At 43.4% G+C, this 22384-nt stretch overlaps 2 protein-coding genes across 2 annotated transcripts; one reads left to right on the plus strand and one right to left on the minus strand.

The window, feature by feature from the left end:
• The first annotated feature begins 467 nt into the window (after nucleotides 1-467).
• Nucleotides 468-17889, plus strand: LOC112258013 (calcium uptake protein 2, mitochondrial-like). Its single transcript, XM_024432059.2, has 12 exons — nucleotides 468-698; nucleotides 6966-7095; nucleotides 7282-7313; nucleotides 7444-7519; nucleotides 7706-7753; nucleotides 10438-10520; nucleotides 11952-12011; nucleotides 12484-12581; nucleotides 13890-14061; nucleotides 14390-14498; nucleotides 14629-14786; nucleotides 16754-17889. Exons 1-12 carry the CDS (start codon nucleotides 510-512, stop codon nucleotides 16853-16855), a joined length of 1257 nt encoding a protein of 418 aa, XP_024287827.1. The 5' UTR covers nucleotides 468-509; the 3' UTR covers nucleotides 16856-17889.
• A 105-nt stretch (nucleotides 17890-17994) lies between these two features.
• Nucleotides 17995-21019, minus strand: LOC112258155 (interferon regulatory factor 2-binding protein 1-like). Its single transcript, XM_024432325.2, has 2 exons — nucleotides 18994-21019; nucleotides 17995-18895 (listed from the first exon to the last, which is right to left on the minus strand). The coding sequence occupies exon 1, from the start codon at nucleotides 20784-20786 to the stop codon at nucleotides 19005-19007; it is 1782 nt and encodes a 593-aa protein (XP_024288093.1). The 5' UTR covers nucleotides 20787-21019; the 3' UTR covers nucleotides 17995-18895; nucleotides 18994-19004.
• Between the last annotated feature and the right edge of the window lie 1365 nt (nucleotides 21020-22384).

Raw genomic sequence — 22384 nt, forward strand, 5'->3', positions numbered from 1 at the left:
GCATGTGGCGGCTGCCACACGTGTAGGAGGGAGCTTCCTAGGTGTGAAAAGTGTGTGCAAGGGCATGAGACAAAGGCATGTGTAGCATTGGAGAAAGTAGTGGTATGTGTTAATTGTAGGGATACCCATGGGGCTGGAGATCAGAAATGTCCACGAGAGAGGCAGGTTGAGGTTTCCAGGGTTAGAGTATTGCAGAAGCTGTCTATGCTGAGGCAGTGAAGAAAGTAAAGGAAGATGGGTCAAGGGGGGATCCTGAGGAGTCTTGTGAGTTGTAGAGTTGTACCAGTGCAGAGGGATAGTCCAACAAGTGATGTATGATTTAAATAGTGGAGGGGGGAGGGGGGTATTCTTTGTTTTTATATGGTATTTGTTTATTTATTTTTATTCAAGCAAAGTATAAAGGTGTTATACTCCAGTCTAGTTGGTGGCAGTAATGCAACATGTATTGGATTCCAACCGCCAATACACGTCATCGAAGAAGAAGGTACCTAAGAAGAAGTTTACGGAAAATGGCCAGCTTTGGCAGGGTTGCTGGAGTTTTGAGAAACTTTTGGAGGAGACCTTGGTCATACAGAACGCTGCATAGTGCCCTGAGACCTGGCATTTTGGGGTTTGCCGTTGGAAGCGGGCTGGTATATTTTCACTTTGAGTCGAGCAAGAGGTTTTTGCCCTTCACCGTCCATGCCGAGGAGGAAAAGGTAACATTCGAGTCTCTTTGGTGAAGTGGCGCAGCTAGCTAGCTAGCTGTCTGTAAAGTTAGCAACGAAGTTTGAGTTAACTAGATATCCGAACTTGCCAGGAATCTTGCTAAGTGCCTGGTGAGTCAGTATTTGTATGCTAAACTTTTCTACCAGGCATTATCACAACTGAATGTTAGTACAATGCTCAAGTAAACAGCCATATATATATTACAGTAGGCCTATTAGTAAACAACAAGTAGCCTATTTAGCTAAGGCTCTGCATACAAATAATATGGTAACGTTAGGTAGCTAGTTATCGCAATGTTTAAAAAAAAAAATCCAATCAACATTTTGAGAGTTGTGGTGTATTCAGAACGGTGTTAAACGTTTAATTAGACGGAAACTGTGCATGATGATTACGGTGGCTCAGTGGGCTATATTGTTTTGTGTGTTCTTTATATATTGTAATGAACAGCAGTGAGCAGGTCTCGAACCCTCGACCTTCGAGCCCGAGGTCCGGCGCGCTACTCTTGTACACTACTCCCTCCTTTCAAAGAGCGCGTCCTCGCGCTAGCTTGCGACTCTACGTATTACAGGAACGCGCTCACCGGCCAAGCACACGCACTGTCGTGGATGCGAGGTCCGGTCTCTTCTGACACCAATGTAATGAAAACAGCAGGGAGCAGTTCTCGAACCCTCGGCCTTCAAGCTCGAGGTCTGGCGCGCTATCGACTTTGATTGTCGTTACAATATGAGCTGTGTTCGAATACTCATACTAAAATCAAATCAAATCAAATCAAATTTTATTTGTCACATACACATGGTTAGCAGATGTTAATGCGAGTGTAGCGAAATGCTTGTGCTTCTAGTTCCGACAATGCAGTAATAACGAGCAAGTAATCTAACTAACAATTCCAAAAAAAAACTACTGTCATACACAGTGTAAGGGGATAAAGAATATGTACATAAGGATATATGAATGAGTGATGGTACAGAGCAGCATAGGCAAGATACAGTAGATGATATCGAGTACAGTATATACATATGAGATAAGTATGTAAACCAAGTGGCATAGTTAAAGTGGCTAGTGATACATGTATTACATAAGGATGCAGTCGATGATATAGAGTACAGTATCAACGTATGCATATGAGATGAACAATGTAGGGTAAGTAACATTATATAAGGTAGCATTGTTTAAAGTGGCTAGTGATATATTTACATCATTTCCCATCAATTCCCATGATTAAAGTGGCTGGAGTAGAGTCAGTGTCATTGACAGTGTGTTGGCAGTAGCCACTCAATGTTAGTGGTGGCTGTTTAACAGTCTGATGGCCTTGAGATAGAAGCTGTTTTTCAGTCTCTCGGTAAGAGCCTTACGGTTGAGGGCGGTGCAGTTGCCATACCAGGCGGTGATACAGCCCGCCAGGATGCTCTCGATTGTGCATCTGTAGAAGTTTGTGAGTGCTTTTGGTGACAAGCCGAATTTCTTCAGCCTCCTGAGGTTGAAGAGGCGCTGCTGCGCCTTCCTCACGATGCTGTCTGTGTGAGTGGACCAATTCAGTTTGTCTGTGATGTGTATGCCGAGGAACTTAAAACTTGCTACCCTCTCCACTACTGTTCCATCGATGTGGATGGGGGTGTTCCCTCTGCTGTTTCCTGAAGTCCACAATCATCTCCTTAGTTTTGTTGACGTTGAGTGTGAGGTTATTTTCCTGACACCACACTCCGAGGGCCCTCACCTCCTCCCTGTAGGCCGTCTCGTCGTTGTTGGTAATCAAGCCTACCACTGTTGTGTCGTCCGCAAACTTGATGATTGAGTTGGAGGCGTGCATGGCCACGCAGTCGTGGGTGAACAGGGAGTACAGGAGAGGGCTCAGAACGCACCCTTGTGGGGCCCCAGTGTTGAGGATCAGCGGGGAGGAGATGTTGTTGCCTACCCTCACCACCTGGGGGCGGCCCGTCAGGAAGTCCAGTACCCAGTTGCACAGGGCGGGGTCGAGACCCAGGGTCTCGAGCTTGATGACGAGCTTGGAGGGTACTATGGTGTTGAATGCCGAGCTGTAGTCGATGAACAGCATTCTCACATAGGTATTCCTCTTGTCCAGATGGGTTAGGGCAGTGTGCAGTGTGGTTGAGATTGCATCGTCTGTGGACCTATTTGGGCGGTAAGCAAATTGGAGTGGGTCAAGGGTGTCAGGTAGGGTGGAGGTGATATGGTCCTTGACTAGTCTCTCAAAGCACTTCATGATGACGGATGTGAGTGCTACGGGCGGTAGTCGTTTAGCTCAGTTACCTTAGCTTTCTTGGGAACAGGAACAATGGTGGCCCTCTTGAAGCATGTGGGAACAGCAGACTGGTATAGGGATTGATTGAATATGTCCGTAAACACACCGGCCAGCTGGTCTGCGCATGCTCTGAGGGCGCGGCTGGGGATGCCGTCTGGGCCTGCAGCCTTGCGAGGGTTAACACGTTTAAATGTCTTACTCACTTCGGCTGCAGTGAAGGAGAGACCGCATGTTTCCGTTGCAGGCCGTGTCAGTGGCACTGTATTGTCCTCAAAGCGGGCAAAAAGTTATTTAGTCTGCCTGGGAGCAAGACATCCTGGTCCGTGACTGGGCTGGGTTTCTTCCTGTAGTCCGTGATTGACTGTAGACCCTGCCACATACCTCTTGTGTCTGAGCCGTTGAATTGAGATTCTACTTTGTCTCTGTACTGGCGCTTAGCTTGTTTGATAGCCTTGCGGAGGGAATAGCTGCACTGTTTGTATTCAGCCATGTTACCAGACACCTTGCCCTGATTAAAAGCAGTGGTTCGTGCCTTCAGTTTCACACGAATGCTGCCATCAATCCACGGTTTCTGGTTAGGGAATGTTTTAATCGTTGCTATGGGAACGACATCTTCAACGCACGTTCTAATGAACTCGCACACCGTATCAGCGTATTCGTCAATGTTGTTGTCTGACGCAATACGAAACATCTCCCAGTCCACGTGATGGAAGCAGTCTTGGAGTGTGGAGTCAGCTTGGTCGGACCAGCGTTGGACGGACCAGCGTTGGACAGACCTCAGCGTGGGAGCTTCTTGTTTTAGTTTCTGTCTGTAGGCAGGGATCAACAAAATGGAGTCGTGGTCAGCTTTTCCGAAAGGGGGGCGGGGCAGGGCCTTATATGCGTCGCGGAAGTTAGAGTAACAATGATCCAGGGTCTTTCCACCCCTGGTTGCGCAATCGATATGCTGATAAAATTTAGGGAGTCTTGTTTTCAGATTAGCCTTGTTAAAATCCCCAGCTACAATGAATGCAGCCTCCGGATAAATCGTTTCCAGTTTGCAGAGAGTTAAATAAAGTTCGTTCAGAGCCATCGATGTGTCTGCTTGGGGGGGATATATACGGCTGTGATTATAATCGAAGAGAATTCTCTTGGTAGATAATGCAGTCTACATTTGATTGTGAGGAATTCTAAATCAGGTGAACAGAAGGATTTGAGTTCCTGTATGTTTCTTTCATCACACCATGTCACGTTGGCCATAAGACATACGCCCCCGCCCCTCTTCTTACCAGAAAGATGTTTGTTTCTGTCGGCGCGATGCGTGGAGAAACCCGCTGGCTGCACCGCTTCGGATTGCGTCTCTCCAGTTAGCCATGTTTCCGTGAAGCAGAGAACGTTACAGTCTCTGATGTCCCTCTGGAATGCTACCCTTGCTCGGATTTCATCAACCTTGTTGTCAAGAGACTGGACATTGGCAAGAAGAATGCTAGGGAGTGGTGCACGATGTGCCCGTCTCCGGAGTCTGACCAGAAGACCGCTTCGTTTCCCTCTTTTTCTGAGTCGTTTTTTTTTTGGTCGCTGCATGTGATCCACTCGGTTACACTGGTTGTAAGGCAGAACACAGGATCCGCGTCGCGAAAAACATATTCTTGGTCGTACTGATGGTGAGTTGACGCTGATCTTATATTCAGTAGTTCTTGTCGGCTGTATGTAAAGAAACCTAAGATGACCTGGGGTACTAGTGTAAGAAATAACACGTAAAAAAAACAAAAAACTGCATAGTTTCCTAGGAACGCGAAGCGAGGCGGCCATCTCTGTCGGCGCCGGAAGTACTAACCATGCTATCTGTGACATAAATGTATAGTATGCTTATTGGTCATAGTATGGATATAGTTAGTATGCCAAAAGTTTCCGGATCTCGTACTACATTCGCCAAAATACGAAGTATTCAAAGAGTGGACATTTGCCTTGATTTTAGGGTCCATAATGCAATTCTTCTGGAAATGGGTGTGACTTATGCAGCCGAAGTCTAACGAGAGCGGATACAAATGCATTGCTTTACTAATTATGACAAATGTTGGGCAATGTAATGAACGTTACTTTTCGAATAAGTTACCTTACAGTTATGTTGGCTGACAATTCGTTAGCTACGCTACCCTTACGAACCACATACCGGTTACATACTGCTGTAAATCAAATTGTATTAGTGACATTTGACTAGATATTCAGGAGTCTTATGGCTTGGGGGTAGAAGCTGTTTAGAAGCCTCTTGGACCTAGACATGGCGCTCTGGTACTGCTTGCCGTGCGGTAGCAGAGAGAACAGTCTACGACTAGGGTGGCTCGAGTCTTTGACAATTTTTAGGACCTTCCTCTGACACCGCCTGGTATAGAGGTCCTGGATGGCAGGAAGCTTGGCCCCAGTGATACACTGGGCCGCTAGCACTACCCTCTAGTGCCTTGCGGTCGGAGGCCGAGCAGTTGCCAAACCAGGTAGTGATGCAACCAGTCTCTCGATGGAGATGCTGTAGAACCTTTTGAGGATCTGAAGACCCGCGCCAAATCTTTTCAGTCTCCTGAGGGGGAGTTGGTTTTGTCATGCCCTCTTCACTACTATCTTGGTGTTCTTGGACCATGTTAGTTTGTTGGTGATGTGGACACCTATGTACTTGAAGCTCTCAACCTGCTCCACTGCAGCCCCGTCGATTAGAATGGGGGTGTGCTTGGTCCTCTTTTTCCTGTAGTCCACAATTATCTCCTTTGTCTTGATCACATTGAGGGAGAGGTTGCATAAAGACATGCTATGTTAGCTAGCTGCTTTCTAACAACATTAACAACGTTAGTTGGTTACTAAAACATCAAAATTGCCAGTATATTAACAATATCCTATCTAACTACCTAACTAACGTTTATTGACTTGATTATTCCAGTCATTAGCTGTGCGTTCTCAATTCAGGTGCTTTCGTAAATTTGCTCTGGCTATCCGAGTTAGTCCGAGAGCACTCTCGTTTGAGTGTACAAGAGTAGCGCAGAATAACTGAATTTACGAACGCTCAACACCTGTTGAATATTGCAGGTGTTGGTAAAAAAGCTTAATTAGAGTGTTGCCAGCAGCAGTTTGTCACCAACTGTCTGGATAACATGAAAACTGCCTAACCAGCTCTGCTAGGGTGAGTGAAATGGTCAGTGAGGTGTTCTCTCATTTGTGTCTGGAAGTAGCTAGCCAGTTGTAAGATCAGAATGCTCAAATCAACCCTACTCCTCGGCTAGAGCGTCCAGTGTGCACTCTGAAAGCTCCCAGAGCGAAACGCTATGAATTTACAAACGGACAATCTGACGACGCTCTGAATTTAGCAACGCCCAGAGCACACTCTGGCACTCCAGATTGAATTTAAGAACACACCCAAAGTAGTAAAATGTCTAGCTAGTAATTTGTTATGCTAGCAAGAGGTTGCATAGCAACAGCATCAACTTCAGGTAGACAGGTGAAACGCTAGTATGCTCAACTGAAGTATACTGTTTGTTGACAGTATACTAAAATGAACTAATAGTATGTAGTTTATACTCATTAAGTATGTTAGTATGGGTATTTGAACACAGCTATGATCTATGTCTGCTCCACAAGTTTTGCTATTTGATGGTCACACCATATTGATTAGGGCTGCTTTCAGTATGAAGAAAACGGTGTGCAACGTTAAATAAAAAGGAAACGGTGCCGATCTGAGCGACCAGTTGAATAACGGTGTGATTGTGGTGACCGAGAGGGACAGGCCTATGGGATAATATTTTCTATGTATAGGGAAATTGTGTCATCAGTTGATACATTGATAGAATAAGCAAGCATATCAAATGTATCCATTAGCTAATTGCTGTTTGCATGAATGTCTATGTGCCAAAATAGTTGGTCAGGAGTACTGACCATTCTATTTCCATTATTTTATCAAATGTTCAGCTTTGTACTGCCCCTTAGTTTAGACTTTGTCCTCCTTTTAATGCTAATTCTTCATGCTGTATTATAGGTGCTTCCAGTATCCCAGATGTCTGCCAGACGGATGCGCTTCAACCAGTTTGCCTCAATGATGTACGATGAGGAGCTCTACATGACACCAAGGGATTTCCTTTTCTCAATCATGCTGGAGAATGTTGACCGTAAGTACAGTAGTATCAAATGATAGTGTCCATGTTGTAAAAAGGCCTACGTGGTTGAAAAGGAATACTGCATTATGTAATTGTTTGGCATATGGCTTCATTGGCTAGATACAAGCTCCATCTGTGTAAGTGTATTACATTTTGTTCCAAGCAACAACTGCTCTTTACTTTTCCTTCTGCTTGTAGGTAAATTGCAAAATAAAGCTCTAACCAAAAAGGTGAGTGTTGGGATCGGGTTAACACATTGTCAGAACTTGTTTTGGATTTACTATAGTCTTACCAACATGAGCATTACAGCACGAGATTACTTTTAGTTGTTTCTCGTTGCATAATTGATGATACTTGCAGGAGGTGGATAAGATGCTGGATGCTGCCTCATGGGCCAAGGCAGGCAACAGTCTGTTCAGAAACTTTGGAGACAATGGTACGTTTTCATGCCATGGTCAAGCAACCTCACTGGTGCTACGTGCGTTATCAAAGTTAGAAGATGCTGGCTAGTTATACTTCAGGCAGGAAATATGTATTTGATGTTGGAGTCAATCTAAACGGGTTAAATGAAGACTCACTGAAATGTTTGTGTGATACAGATGGCATGTTTTGTGTCTTGCAGGTCTGATATCCTACACAGAGTACCTGTTCCTGTTGACTATTCTGACCAGTAAGTTATAGACTCAGCATGACATACAGTAGAAACAGCCCTCCCTTTCAATGACATGCATTGGAACCTGCATCCTCTCATGCTTACACAGCACATCTTACTTCATCTGGGTCGTGTCCATTAGCAAAATGGTTTGCAACTGAAAACAAAAATGTGTGTTTATTGGACAAGTTTAGTCGATATCAATTGGCTAGCTAGTTAGTGGTATCTACTCAGTTGAACTCTGCCCGACTGCTGGGGTTGCTGTGGAGGAGGTCAAAGGGTTTGAGTGTAGCCTAGTATCATTCAATCGGTGACATCACCTGCTCAAGGGGTCGCGGCTTCTTCATGGGCGACAGCTGTTGTGTTCAGAGGGATCCTGGTTTGAGTCCAGGTTGGGGCAGGGAGAAGAACGGAAACAACAGTGTTACACAAGGACAGATGATACCTTCCCGTTTCAGAACGTTTTCTACCGGGTGCCTAATGAACACGGCTCTGGTTTAGCACAGATGTAGCATATAGACGTGCAAACATAATGAATGTGTGGCAACACCTTTGTACAGTAGCTGGCTCATTTATGAATTGCTGAGTTTCCGTTGCTCATGATATTTTCAGGCCCCTCATCTTATTGTCTGCACAATAGGTTAACTTAATTTGACATAGCCTAATCTAATGTACTATTTATCATGTTTAGGATAGTACATTGTGTAGCCTGTTACTGTAACATTGTGAAAATAATAAGATTATGTATGCATTACTTGATTTTGTGGGATTTTCTATGCCCTCAAGGTTAGTGCAGTGACTGAAAAGCTGGCTAAAACTTATGTGGCTGGACTGACAACCTGGGTGGTGGTTTTCAGTAGGCACAAAAATAAAAATAACATATTCAAACAGTCCAATAGAACGCACATTTTATTTTTCTATTTATAGTATTTTTTTCTCATACTTAGATACTGAACACACAGCTCATGTGGTAGTGTTTTGTCGAATTAACTTTCTCATTCAAAATGTTGCCCAGTCACTAACAATGTTGTGCTAGAATCATTATTTCAGAAGACCCTGCTGTTAAGCGCTCATTTTGTCGCTGCTTTGTTGGGTCCAAGCAGTACCTACAGTTGAAGTTGGAAGTTTACATACACCATAGCCAAACACATTTAAACTCAGTTTTTCACAATTCCTGACATTTAGTAAAAATTCCCTGTCTTATGTCAGTTAGAATCACCATTTTATTTTAAGAATGTGAAATGTCAGAATAATAGTAGAGAATGATTTCAGCTTTTATTTATTTCATCACATTCCCAGTGGGTCAGAAGTTTACATACACTCAATTAGTATTTGGAAGCATTGACTTTAAATGGTTTAACTTGGGTCAAACGTTTCAGGTAGCCTTCCACAAGCTTCCCACAATAAGTTGGGTGAAATTTGGCCCATTCCTCCTGACAGAGCTGGTGTAACAGTGTCAGGTTATTAGGCCTCCTTGCTCACACACACTTTTTCAGTTCTGCCCACAAATCTTCTATAGGATTGAGGACAGGGCTTTGTGATGGCCACTCCAATACTTTGACTTTGTTATCCCTAAGCCATTTTGCCACAACTTTGGAAGTATGCTTGGAGTCATTGTCCATTTGGAAGACCCATTTGCGACCAAGCTTTAACTTCCTGACTGATGTCTTGAGATGTTGCTTCAATATATCCACATAATTTTCCTACCTCATGATGCCATCTATTTTGTGAAGTGCACCAGTTCCTCCTGCAGCAAAGCACCCCCACAACATGATGCTGCCACCCTCGTGCTTCACGGTTGGAATGGTGTTCTTTGGCTTGCAAGCCTCCCCCTTTTTCCTCCAAACATTACGATGGTCATTATGGCCAAACAGTTCTATTTTTGTTTCATAAGACCAGTGGATATTTCTCCAGAAAGTATGATCTTTGTCCCCATGTGCAGTTGCAAACTGTAGTCTGGCTTATGGCGGTTTTGGAGCAGTGGCTTCTTCCTTGCTGAGCAGCCTTTCAAGTAATGTCGATATAGGACTCGTTTTACTGTGAATATAGATACTTTTGTACCTGTTTCCTCCAGCATCTTCACAAGGTCCTTTGCTGCTGTTCTGGGATTGATTTGCACTTTTCTCACCAAAATACGTTAATCTCTAGGAGACAGAACGCTTCTCCTTCCTGAGCGGTATGACGGCTGCGTGGTCCCATGGTGTTTATACTTGCGCACTATTGTTTGTACAGATGAACGTGGTACCTTTTTTTTCTTTTGATTTTCCCATGATGTCAAGCAAAGAGGCACTGAGTTTGAAGGTAGGCCTTGAAATACATCCACAGGTACATCTCCATTTAACTCAAATGATGTCAATTAGCCTATCAGAAGCTTCTAAAGCCATTACATCATTTTCTGGAATTTTCCAAGCTGTTTAAAGTCAATTTAGTGTATATAAACTTGTGACCCACTGGAATTATGATACAGTGAATTATAAGTGAAATCATCTCTGTAAACAATTGTTGGAAAAATGTATTGTGTCATGCACAAAGTAGATATCCTAACCGACTTGCCAAAACTATAGTTTGTTAACAAGACATTTGTGGAGTGGTTGAAAAACAAGTTTTAATGACTCAACCTAAGTGTATGTTAACTTCCGACTTCAACTGCAGATAAGCCTGTGATGTTATTTTCTAATAGAAAATGCATTGTGTAATTTCAGAGCCACACACAGGATTTCATATAGCTTTCAAAATGCTTGATATTGATGGCAATGAGCATGTGGACAGAAAGGAGTTTCTCAAGGTATGCTTTATAATGTGTATTATATAATGTTCCTCACATTTTTGTTTTTTTATATCGTCGCTCTCTGATGAAAACCTTGTAACTGCATTTGTGGCTAATTTAAAAATATATATATTTTTTGATTGAAAGCAGTAATTCCCCTCAATGTACTCTGAACATTTCGTGACTCTAGGACCAAGAAAATGTATTCATAATTGCATGTTCGTTAATGCGGAAAATTTGGTATTTTTTTATTTATTTACTGAAACATTTGTGGTTTGAGGATGAGGTTTTCATCAGACAGCGATGATATGCTTCTCAAGGAGTTGATGGATTTGTATTTTCATGTTGCATATAGTAATTTGTATTGTCTGATTGTATATCAAAGTATACAGTCATGTATATCTATATCAAGTATCCACACTGTTAAATTCCAAAATATTTCCAGCCCTTACATGGACGTTGCCCAGTTGGAGGTTTTAAAATAAATGCTCCAACAAGTGAGTACTATACTCTTGATACTAACTCTGTCACATGTTGTATGGCCAGTCTGCACCAGTTTCTTCCAAAAGGCACCTAAAGGACTCGGACTTTCTGTGTAGATTGATGAGGGGGAAAATCAATTCAATCAATTTTAGAATAAGGCTGTCACGTGACGACATGTGGAAAAAGTCAAGAGGTCTGAATACATTCCGAATGCATTGTATGTTACAGAATCTAGCTTGTAAACATACTGTACTTGCCAGTTGGCTTTAGCACAATGCAGTATGCATACATTGCTACAAAAATGCATGTGACTGACACAGTTTTGCACCAAACCAATGAAAAGTTGATTCCCTAATTTTGAATAGAGCCTGGTGTAGACATTCAGCATCACTGGGAACCACAGGGTTTAGATAGCGTTAAGAGACTTCTGTTGTGTGTTCCTACTGGGAATATGGAGTCCAAAACATCTTGCATGTTATGCACCTGACAAAGTAGAGCGAGGAGCAGCATGGATAATCATTCAGCGCGTTTGAGAGGATCAGTTTGAGCAAGGCAAGTGATCGCTTTGGTCACATCATGAGTAGTATTTGGGTTGCAAGATGATTTGTAGATCAGTAGTTCTATGCGGTCCATCTGCTGTTCAGTCGAACTCAAACACACACTGTTTGCTGTTTCAAACTGGCTCCAGTTTTAATATTAGTGAGGCATTGTGGGTAGTAAACCTTTTTGACTAATGAAAAATTCTCTTATTGCTGACATTAATTGGATAATCCAGATGAGTAAGAGGTATGTATGTGTTATTAGTGGGTTTATAACTGAATTAGTAGTTTCCTGAATTTTTAGATTAAGCTAGCTAAGAAATGCTCTCACTAGTAGTAAATGTTTTTAACTAAACTACAAAAGATTAAGCATCTGCATTTATTATAATACAAGGAATAATTGTTGCTGCTTTGTTTTATGATGAAGCTCAAGAAAATCATTGGGAAAAGAAAAGAGAAAGTGCCCATGGAAGGTGCCACAGACGTGGTGAGTCAACACTCTAAACCTTTTTAAGACTGAACTCCTTAGTCATTTATGTGAATTGTTGAAAAGTTTTCAAAATACTTGATATGGGCAGCAGGTAGCCTAGGGGTTAGAGCGTTGGGCCAGTAACAAAGGTTGCTGGATCGAATCCCTGGGCTGACGAGGTAAAAATCTGTCGTTCTGCCCCTGTACAAGGCAGTTACCCCACTGTTCCCCGGTAGACCGTCATTGTAAATAAGAATTTGTTCTTAACTGACTTGCCTAGTTAAATAAAGGGTATTTTTTAAACATTTATTTTAAATGACGTGAAAATGCACATTGAAAGCACTATGCCTTGCCAACTGCCATTGTACGGTGACATAAACCATTGCGTACTGGCTGAAAAACTGATTGTGTTTACTCATATTTCAAGCGTGATGGGGCTTGCAGTAATAACAAAGGCAGGAAGTGTTGAAACTTGATGTCATCTTCACAGAAACCAGTCGTAGAGGGGGATGGTGTGAACACTACACTGCAGGCATTCTTCTTTGGCAGGAATGGCAGCAACAAGCTTCAGTACAATGTATTCTGCAGGTAAAATACACTACATGACCAAAAGTATGTGGACACATGTTCATCGAACATCTCATTCCAAAATCATAGGCATTTAATATGGAGTTGGTCTCCCCTTTGCTGCTTTAACAGCCTCAACTCTTCTGGGAAGGCTTTTCACTAGATGTTGGAATATTGCTGCGGGGACTTCCATTCAGCCACAAGCATTAGTGAGTTTGGACGATTAGGCCTGGCTCGCAGTCGGTGTTCCAATTCATCCCAAAGGTCTTTGATGGGGTTGAGGTTAGGGCTCTGTACAGGCCAGTCAAGTTGTTCCACACCAATGTTGACAAACCATTTCTGTATGACCTCGCTTTGTGCACAGGGGGCATTGTCATGCTGAAACAGGAAAAGGCCTTCCCAAAACGGTTGCCAAAGTTGGAAGCACATAATCATCTGTAATGTAAATGTATGCTGTAGTTCCAGTGAAGGGAAATCTTAACGCTAAGGGGCCTAGCCCGAACCATGAAAAACCGCCCCATTGGTGAAGCGTGATTCATCACAGCCCTCATTGGTGAAGTGTGATTCATCATCATTCATCGCAATGTTTCCACTGCTCCAGAGTAGAATGGCAAGCTTTACAACACTCCAGCCGACGCTTGGCATTGCGCATGGGGATCTTAGGTCTGTGTGCAGCTGCTCGGCCATGGAAACCTATTTCATTCAACTCCCGATTAACAGATATTGTGTAAACATTGCTTCCAGAGGAAGTTAAACTCCATAGTGATGGTTGCAATCGAGGACAGACAATTTTTTTATGCACTTCAGCACTCGGCGGTCTGTGAGCTTGTGTGGCTCACCACTTTGCGGCTGAGCCGTTGTTGCTCCTAGACATTGCAACTTCACAATAACAGCACTTACAGTTGACTGGGGCAGCTCTAGCAGGGCTGACTTGTTTGGAAGGTAGAATCCTATGACTGTGCCAAGTTGAAAGTCAATGAGCTCTTCAGTAAGGCCATTCTACGGCCAATGTTTGTCTATGGAGATTGCATGGCTGTGTGCTTGATTTAAGCAATGGGTGTGTTTGAAATAGCAGAATCCACTCATTTGAAGGGGTGTCCACATACTTTTGCATTTATAGGTGTACCCAATCCTAGTAAAATCATGTATTCTCATATGCACTGAATACTTATTGTTGCTCAAGGATCAGTGTTGCCTGTTAGATCATAATATAGTTACAAGGACAGGGAGACCTGATCCTAGATCAGCATTCCTACTCTGAGACACTGAGTACGGGCCCGGAATCGACCTAGTCACATTCAGTGTCTTTACTCTGGATTTCTCTTCTAGGTTCATGGAGGACCTGCAGGCAGAGGTGCAGGAGATGGAGTTCCTGCAGTTTTCCAAGGGCATGGACACCATGCGGCGGGAGGACTTTGCAGAGTGGCTGCTGCACTACACCAACGAGGAAGCCAATGAGGCCTACTGGGAGAACATGAGAAAGAGGATCCCCGCTGGCCAGGTAAAAAGGAATGTGGCCATGTTCCAATGCTTTGAAAAATCCACCCTTCCTTCCTTGGTCACCACAGATTATTAGGGGTTGTGAAAGCAAGGTTGAGAATTGCCACCCAATTATTTTCCCCAATCCAACCAATTCTGATGTGGGGTTACTTTAATGTAGAAAGGATGCATTTTCTATTCAAACAGGGCCAGGGATAATAGGAAGTCAGGTCAATGTACCTTCAGGTTTAAGAAGTTGTGAAATAAACCCATTTTTTCTTGGGGGCAGGGGGTCTCAAGTGTTGACTTCTCAGTGTACAACTTGGACATTTGTCCCTCTTCTTTTGTAGAGCATCACATTTGATGAGTTCAAAGCATTTTGCCTATTCACCAACAACCTGGAGGACTTTGCCTTCTCTGTGAAAATGATAAGTGAAGCCAACCGACCTATTGGAATGGGTAATTTTAATTTCTACCTTGTTTTAAGTAGGAAGGGCATTTTGTATGAAAGTTTCTGATTCGACACAGTCAAATCACTTCAACCAAAGACATTATCCTGATAATTTGACTTTCTTTTGATACTCCACAGTCCAATTTAAGCGAGCTGTGAAGATCGCCACAGGGCACGACCTCTCGGAGAACGTGCTGGACACTGTGTTCAAGATCTTTGACCTGGACGGCGATAACTGCCTGAGCCACAAGGAGTTTATCGGCGTGATGGAGGACCGAGTACTACGTGGCTTGAAGGTAAAGGGGGTATTTGCCAGTTGGCAATCACATTAAAAAGTATGTCAGGGTGTTATTTGATCTTGAGATCTGTGCTTAACTCAAACTTTCATGCAAGTCTCCAATTTACTTGTTAATAATCATTGTGTTGTGAGGTGCGGTCTCTGTATGAATTGTGCTACACAAGTTAAGTTTCAGCCGAGGCTACACAATCTAATCGAACCGCCCCGCCCCCTAGGACACCTTTTCCAGTGTACTAAATGACCTTTTAAACGTTCCGCGATTTGTTACTTTACGCACTTTTTGGGGGGGAGAAAACCTCGCGCTGATCATGTTGTCCAAATTTTCCAGAATGTTAATCTCAGAAGTGAGGATTAGGAAAGGGAGGACACAGCGGAGATTTTTTGGGGGGGTTGTTTAGTCCATATAAAAAGGTGTCCTGGTGATCAATTCACGCAGCCACTCTGTAAAGTTTATTAACATTATTATTATTATTATTAGAGGTCGACCGATTTATGATTTTTCAATGCCGATACCGATTTATTGGAGGGCCCCAAAAAAGCTGATACCGATTAATCGGACGCTTTTATAAATATATATATTTGTAATATTGACAATTACAACAATACTCAATGAACACTTTTATTTTAACTTAATATAATACATAAATAAAATCAATTTAGTCTCAAATAAATAATGAAACGTGTTCAATTTGGTTTAAATAATGCAGTGTTGGAGAAGAAAGTAAAAGTGCAATATGTGCCATGTAAAAAAGCTAACCTTTAAGTTCCTTGTGAGAACATATGGTGGTTCAATATTCCCAGTTTAGAAGTTTTAGGTTGTAGTTATTATAGGAATTTTGATGTGTCGACTATTTCTCTCTACCATTTTGTATTTCATATACCTGGATGTTCATATAGGCACTTTAGTATTGCCAGCCTAATCTCAGGAGTTTTTAGTCAGTTAAGAACAAATTCTTATTTTCAATGACGGCCTAGGAACAGTGGGTTAACTGCCTGTTCAGGGGCAGAACGACAGATTTGTACCTTGTCAGCTCGGGGGTTTGAACTTGCAACCTTCCAGTTACTAGTCCAACGCTCTAACCACTAGGCTACCCTGCCGCCCCGGATGGGCTTGAAGTCATAAACAGCACTTTGCTTCAAGCATTGCTAAGAGCTGCTGGCAGTTTTCTTTTTTGATTTCACCTTTATTTAACCAGGTAGGCTAGTTGAGAACAAGTTCTCATTTACAACTGCGACCTGGCAAAGATATAGCAAAGCAGTGTGACACAGACAACAACAGAGTTACACATGGAGTAAACAATAAACAAGTCCATAAACAAGTCAATGACACAGTAGGAAAAAAAAGAGTCTATATACGGTGTGTGCAAAAGGCATGAGGAGGTAGGCAATAAATAGGCCATAGGAGCGAATAATTACAATTTAGCAGATTAACACTGGAATGATAAATGTGCAGATGATGATGTGCAAGTAGAGATACTTGCAGTAAAGTGTTGTATGAATGAATGCTTATGAGCATGCTGCTAACTACCACGGCTCAGTCAGACTGCTCTATCAAATCATAGATTGAATTATTATATAATAAACACAGAAATACGAGCCTTTGGTCATTAATATAGTCAAATCCGTAAACTATCATTTCAAAAACAAAACGTTTATTCTTTCAGTGAAATACAGAACCGTTCCGTATTTTATCGAACGGGTGGCAACCCCAAGTCTAAATATTGCCGTTACATTGCACAACCTTCAATATTATGTACAATTCTGACAAATTAGTTCACAGTTCGCAACGAGCCAGGCGGCCAAAACTGTTGCATATACCCTGACTCTGCTTGCACTGAACGCAAGAGAAGTGACACAATTTCCCTAGTTAATATTGCCTGCTAACATGAATTTATTTTAACTAAATATGCCATGCCAATTAATCGGTCGACCTCTAATTATTATGTGATGTTTGTATTTCCCCAGGTGCAGCCTCAGCGTGGCATCATAGATTATTGGAAGTGTGTGAAGAGGGAGACACTGAAAGGGGCCCAAGAGGCCCTCCGGGACACAGGAAGCCCTTTTTGAGGGGTCACGTTGTTGGATCAAGAAGCTCCTTGCGAGGTTTCACTGGGTGACTCCAATGTAAAGCATTGATGGCTGTCCATCAAGTTGCTCATGATCACTTGATATTTGTCGTTTGTGAAAATGTTATTACAATATACATAATCTATGGGTAAGTGTTTTGTTTACAATATTTGTTATATTTTCTAATTAGGCTTGGGCGTTATACTGGGGTATTGCCGAATACCGACGGTATGATTTTCAATACCGTGCTACGCCACTACTTATAGCTAGCTATAAGAAATCTAAGATGTCAAATTATATCCAGCGTAGGGCTCCAGCTATGCATTTGGTTTGCTAGTGAAGTGGCTAGATCTCATGATCAAGCTTCTTGGTTACAGCAGAGACATTCAATCCCCTCATGGATCAAGATCCCTAGTGCCTAAACTTTTTTTTGACACAAAACAATATTAATCTTTTGGATGCCACTTGTGTGAACATTTAGTGATACTGTATACCTCGGTATGAAAATCTAGATACCGCCCAAATTGGAAATTGGTTGTGACGCTTGGTACCAGTCTATGCATACAAGGCATGTGAAATGTGAGCTCGTTTGACATTTATTGAATGTCTGTCACCTTTTTATATTATATCTCGCTGCTCAAATACATTGTTTACAGTTAGAGGTGGTTTACTGTGGTATCATTGGAATTTCATTAAGTTTTTTAAAATGCTGAATCATGGAAAAAGTCATTAAATATGTGCTTGTCTTCAAATGTCTATGTACAGTTGTGCTGTAATATATTGGCACCCTTTCACAATTCACTTTCTTCTTAAATAAATTGTAATTTAGGACTTGGTGTTCGTTTGATTTGGAATTGATTTTTCAACGTCAAATGGCCTGGACTAAATTATACAAAATTCTAATTCATTTGGTTGGAATCAGGTTAACGGTGTAATTTCTCAACAGGGTAAAATTTTAAACAGTTTTGAACTTTCCTCCTTTGGAAAGTACAACTATATACCTTTTCTAAGATTAATTAAATGTTTGAAAAATGCTTCACTTCTCCTGGTATTTGTGTGTGCCATACAGAAACATTTTTACAAAAGGGTAGGAATTGCACTAGCAAAAAGGGAGCAAGACAAAAAATACACAAAAGCAATGACTATTCTGGAATTTATTAGTTGACCCCATATTAAGATCACATTTGAGTATGTTGTTTCACCATTGAAGCGTGTGTGTGTGTGTATACACACACACACACAGGGAATTCAAAAAAAGTTAGAGACAAACAACCAGCTTACTTCTGTGGTAGATTAAGAAACAGAGTGACTGACAAAGTTATCAGTGAGTACAGCATACAAAGCTACAGTAAAATTAGAGCACAAAGCCATCTTTGGTCTTATCACTTACTATAAACGCATACATAAATTTATTGTATCAAAAATAGAAATTAGTCATTTAAAGTAAATTCACATTTCTGACATACAATATGTAATAAAGGAGCATACATTGAAGAGACATGTGATTAAAATGTTTAAACCTTGGTTTTAAGGACCTACTGGTTTTGCCATTGTTTTAAAAATCTATTTGTCCTTTCCAAATAATTGCCTGCTTCTGGCTACCCATGGGCTTTCAATATTGGTATCGTTCACATATGACACAGTATGCAACTAAATTGTTTTATATAGAAACACATGAAACGTTGAGAGATTGTCATTTTAAAGAACAGACCTGTGCTTTCAATCCTGGGCTTTTAAAACAAGGCCTCGTGAATAGCCTCTGCTGCTTCATTGGACATGGAGAATGACTTGTGATTTTCTCTAGTTTAATTATTACTAACAGATGAGCCTAGCTCAGACCGTCATGTGGCCCACTTTTGGACTGATGGTTCTGGTGCCCTCCTAACTTGTTTAATAAGGTGGTTCTATTCCCTCCTGGGTTGCGTGGTGATTCAGTTCTATCTTGCTGCACCTCTGCGGTGCACGTGATGAACTGCAGCCAATCTGAACTTCCGGGTGAGATAAATAGATCAGGGAAGCGCTTTCAAAGTGTTTGAGCCGCTGTTGAGAAAGACAATTACAACATTTATTAGAAACAGAAACTACTGCTATAATTAGATCTATGAAAAAAATAAAGATGGATGTCATGGGCCTTTCACCTTGATTGGGGTCAGGGGTCGTTCTCCTTCTTCACCGTCACATCGCCATCTCCGGCCAGGATGGTGGAGATCTCTCCCTGCATGAAAGCCCAGGGTACGGTGGATCCGGCCAGGGGACAACGCTCGCCGCTGGGGCAGTACACCTCTCCTCCAGGGCCCTGACTGCGGATGGAGCCACGCGTGCATGGGAAGCAGAACTTGTGGTGCGGGACAGACGGACACTGGACAAAGTGAGTGTCTTCCAGGCGCTCTCGGCAGAGGGTGCAGCAAAGCAGGGCGCCGCTCCCGGAATCCCCAGCGCTGGTAGTGCTCGGCCCCCCTTGGGCACCCTGACCCATATCTGCCTGGGAGACTGCGGTGGAGGCAGAGGAGGGACTCCCGCTGGTTGGGCGGCCAGCTGCAGAGGAATGGGCTGAGGACAAGCCGGGGCCGTCTCGGGACATCTGGCTTGAGCTTAGGCTGTCGGCCACTCCCATGAGCGCTGAGATGGGCGAGGGCTGGCTGTGTGAGCGGGGCAGGCCGTCCTGGGGGTTGGTCATGCCTGAACCTAGGGGCTCCATGCCTGGATATGCACCTCGAGACCAGGGCTCTCTGGCTGGATGATCCCCCATGGGCCTTCCATCACTCTCTCCGTTTTCAGAGCTTGGTGATGCTTTGCGTCGCCGTGCAGCACCCTTCGTAGGTGCAGAGCGGCCGGCGGGCGCCATGGGCATGCCGGCATCTGTGTACGGCTGTGGGAGGATCTCGGGCATCGGTGGCTCCTTAAACGAGCGTACACCGTCACTAAGGAGCTCCGTGAGCGCACGCCAGTCCCCAGCGCCCTGTCGCCTCTCATATTCCACGTAACGCAGCCCTGAGTTCACCGCTTTGCCCGCGTCTTTGTTTGAGTCACGAAACATCTGCCTGACAAGCTCTGGGATGCCCGAGAAGACTATTCCAGAGCCGCTGGGGTATTCCACAAATACCTTCAGCTCAAACTCAGGCCCGGTCCCGGCTTCGAAAGCGAGAATGCGCCCCACCAGGTTGTGGTCTTTCCTGAAGCGCACACTGAAGGGGGCACAGCCGCAGAGGGTCACCAGGACGTCTCGTACTGCTCTGGGGCGGTTGGGCCAGCCCTCTGCCCGGCTCCTGGCACTCTCTGCCAGCTCAGCCATGACCTCACCATTCCTCCAGCCTGCCTCCAGACCCACAAGAGTGGAGGCACCAGCCCCCAGCGACATGGCTGACATTACCTGGCGCCTTCCATCACCACCCATTATATGGCCAGAGGAACCAGCCATCTGCTGGCCCCCAGCTCTGGTGCCTGAAACGGGGGCCAACAAGCCGTGAGGGGCCCCCACTAACCCCTGGGCTATCAAAGCATGAGGTATGGTCCCATGTAGAGCAGGTGCGGCCCCAGCCATAGCCCTTCTAGTGTTGGGGCTCTGTCTGCTCCCCTCTGACATACTCACATCTTCAGCTCTGTGCAGACCATTGGGGAGGCGGGGTGAAACGCCATACTCTCCCCTCCCCCTGTCTAAACGTTCTGCATGCTGCCTCCCTCCTTCCATCGGTCCACCTGAGCTGGGTTTGCCTTGCTGAGGGCCCGGGGACCTTCCATCCAAAACACCGTGGCTACTCTTCAACTGCCTGGCCGTCTCAATTAGGAGTTCGATTCTGTCCGCCCCGTCGTAGTTCACGCATCCCCGGCAAACAGCTTCGCTGAATTCCCAGAGCATGGCCCAGGGCATCTTGGGCAGATCGCAGAGGTAGCACCATTGCCGTCTAGAGGATGCCTGCGAGGCGGAGGACATGTTGTTTACAGGCCCTCACACAAACTTTCTTGAGCGGCCAACGCGTTTGTCTTTGCTTTTAGCGGCTTCGTCAATATTCAGTCAAGTCGAGAAACATGTCCTGATTTTGTTGTAAAATATGAAACTATGCTCAAAAAGCTCTTGTTGATTGGTGCTTTTAAAAGTTAGCTACGTTTTCCTTTTCGGGCTGCCTGTGTCGGTCTGTCTGGGCGGAAGTATAATGTGTTTAAGACACCGGATATACCCACCTACGCTGCATTGCGGTTGCATTCTGGAAGCTGTAGTTTAAGTCGGAACATCTCGATAGCTGGCCAGCTCACACTCATTCAACGTTTTAAGAAAAATTACTTAGCTAACTAACTACGTGATTCATGCAATGTCCTGTGCCCAGTGCTTCTACGCATGATACCAACACAACAAAAGAGGGAACTAGCTCATTATTGGCTAGCTTGAACGTGTGACCGATTGAGTGCTCGTGTGGTAGCCAAGGAGAGAGAAGTAAAAGGATGCGTTCGAGCAGATCACTTTGTCATGTCCTTGACCATCGTTGGTTGCCTCCTTCAAAGTATATTGCATTGAGCAAATGCATGAACTTGACAAAAATCAGGTGCTCAAAGTTCGTAAATTTTGACTGCAGTCGACTGTCTGTAAGTTTCTGCAGTTGCTCTTCATCCTGCAGCCATCACCTGCATTGTGCATGGCTTATCCACTCCAGAAAAAAAACATGTTTTAAAGCTAATTTCCAGCAATTCTCCATATTTTCACATGGCTTAGGCCCTTGACCAGGGCTGAATAAAACAAAAGTTGAATACACACTCAATATTCCACGACTTGGTTTGAAGTACCTTTGAGATTATTTGGGCATGACATTTAGAGTAAGCTAACTGGGGAACATTGAATAACTTTTTGGGGGGATAGAAAATGCTAATATTATTGGTAGGTGGCAGTTGCTAAGCTTATTATGGATTTCAGTCTCTCCTTGTCCATAGCAAACAAACAAGTAAACATGTAATTCATTTGGGCCATAGAAAATCCTGCCAAAAATTAACTCTCCAAGAGGGTTGGCCACCCCTGATCTATGTTTCCCAAATACGGGGGGTTTGAATATGTTCATGTGACGTTCTACAAATTACTCCACATTCAAGAAAACTAATGAATATCAATCTTCAGGTGGTTGAGGCTGATTTGCAAAACCTTTCCATCATCTTACTCTACATCAGTGTTTCCCAACTCCAGTCCTCCAGACGCTCAACAGCACACATTGTTGTTTTAAGAGTATTAGTATATTTTATTATTGATGGATTGACTATGACTTTTTAAATCACCCAGCAGTGCTATATGCAGAGTTAGCTCCAGGTAAATGTTGCAATTCTTCAGCCATTTCTGAACCTGCGAACAAAAACAAGCTACATATGGACAGTACCAAAACAAATTATCTAATGATTCTGTCTCTTCGCAGCTAAATCTGCAGAGCTGGGATGCTTGTATCCCATATATATATATATATATATCATTACATTGGTTGCAAGAATTTTGTATAATCATTTCAATTGAAAATGTAAAAGTTTTGAATCTAGCGTTTTGTGTATCAGTTCATA

The sequence above is a fragment of the Oncorhynchus tshawytscha genome, linkage group LG09 (genome assembly GCF_018296145.1).
Source record: "Oncorhynchus tshawytscha isolate Ot180627B linkage group LG09, Otsh_v2.0, whole genome shotgun sequence".
Classification (NCBI taxonomy): domain Eukaryota; kingdom Metazoa; phylum Chordata; class Actinopteri; order Salmoniformes; family Salmonidae; genus Oncorhynchus; species Oncorhynchus tshawytscha.

Bases quoted from the DNA above. Each gene is read 5' to 3' on its own strand.
- LOC112258013 (XM_024432059.2), top strand. From the start codon at position 510: ATGGCCAGCTTTGGCAGGGTTGCTGGAGTTTTGAGAAACTTTTGGAGG. The intron at 7,754-10,437 runs GTAAGTTATAGA...GTGTAATTTCAG, and splicing joins CCTGTTGACTATTCTGACCA to AGCCACACACAGGATTTCAT. The intron at 14,499-14,628 runs GTAATTTTAATT...GATACTCCACAG, and splicing joins CAACCGACCTATTGGAATGG to TCCAATTTAAGCGAGCTGTG.
- LOC112258155 (XM_024432325.2), bottom strand. From the start codon at position 20,786: ATGTCCTCCGCCTCGCAGGCATCCTCTAGACGGCAATGGTGCTACCTC.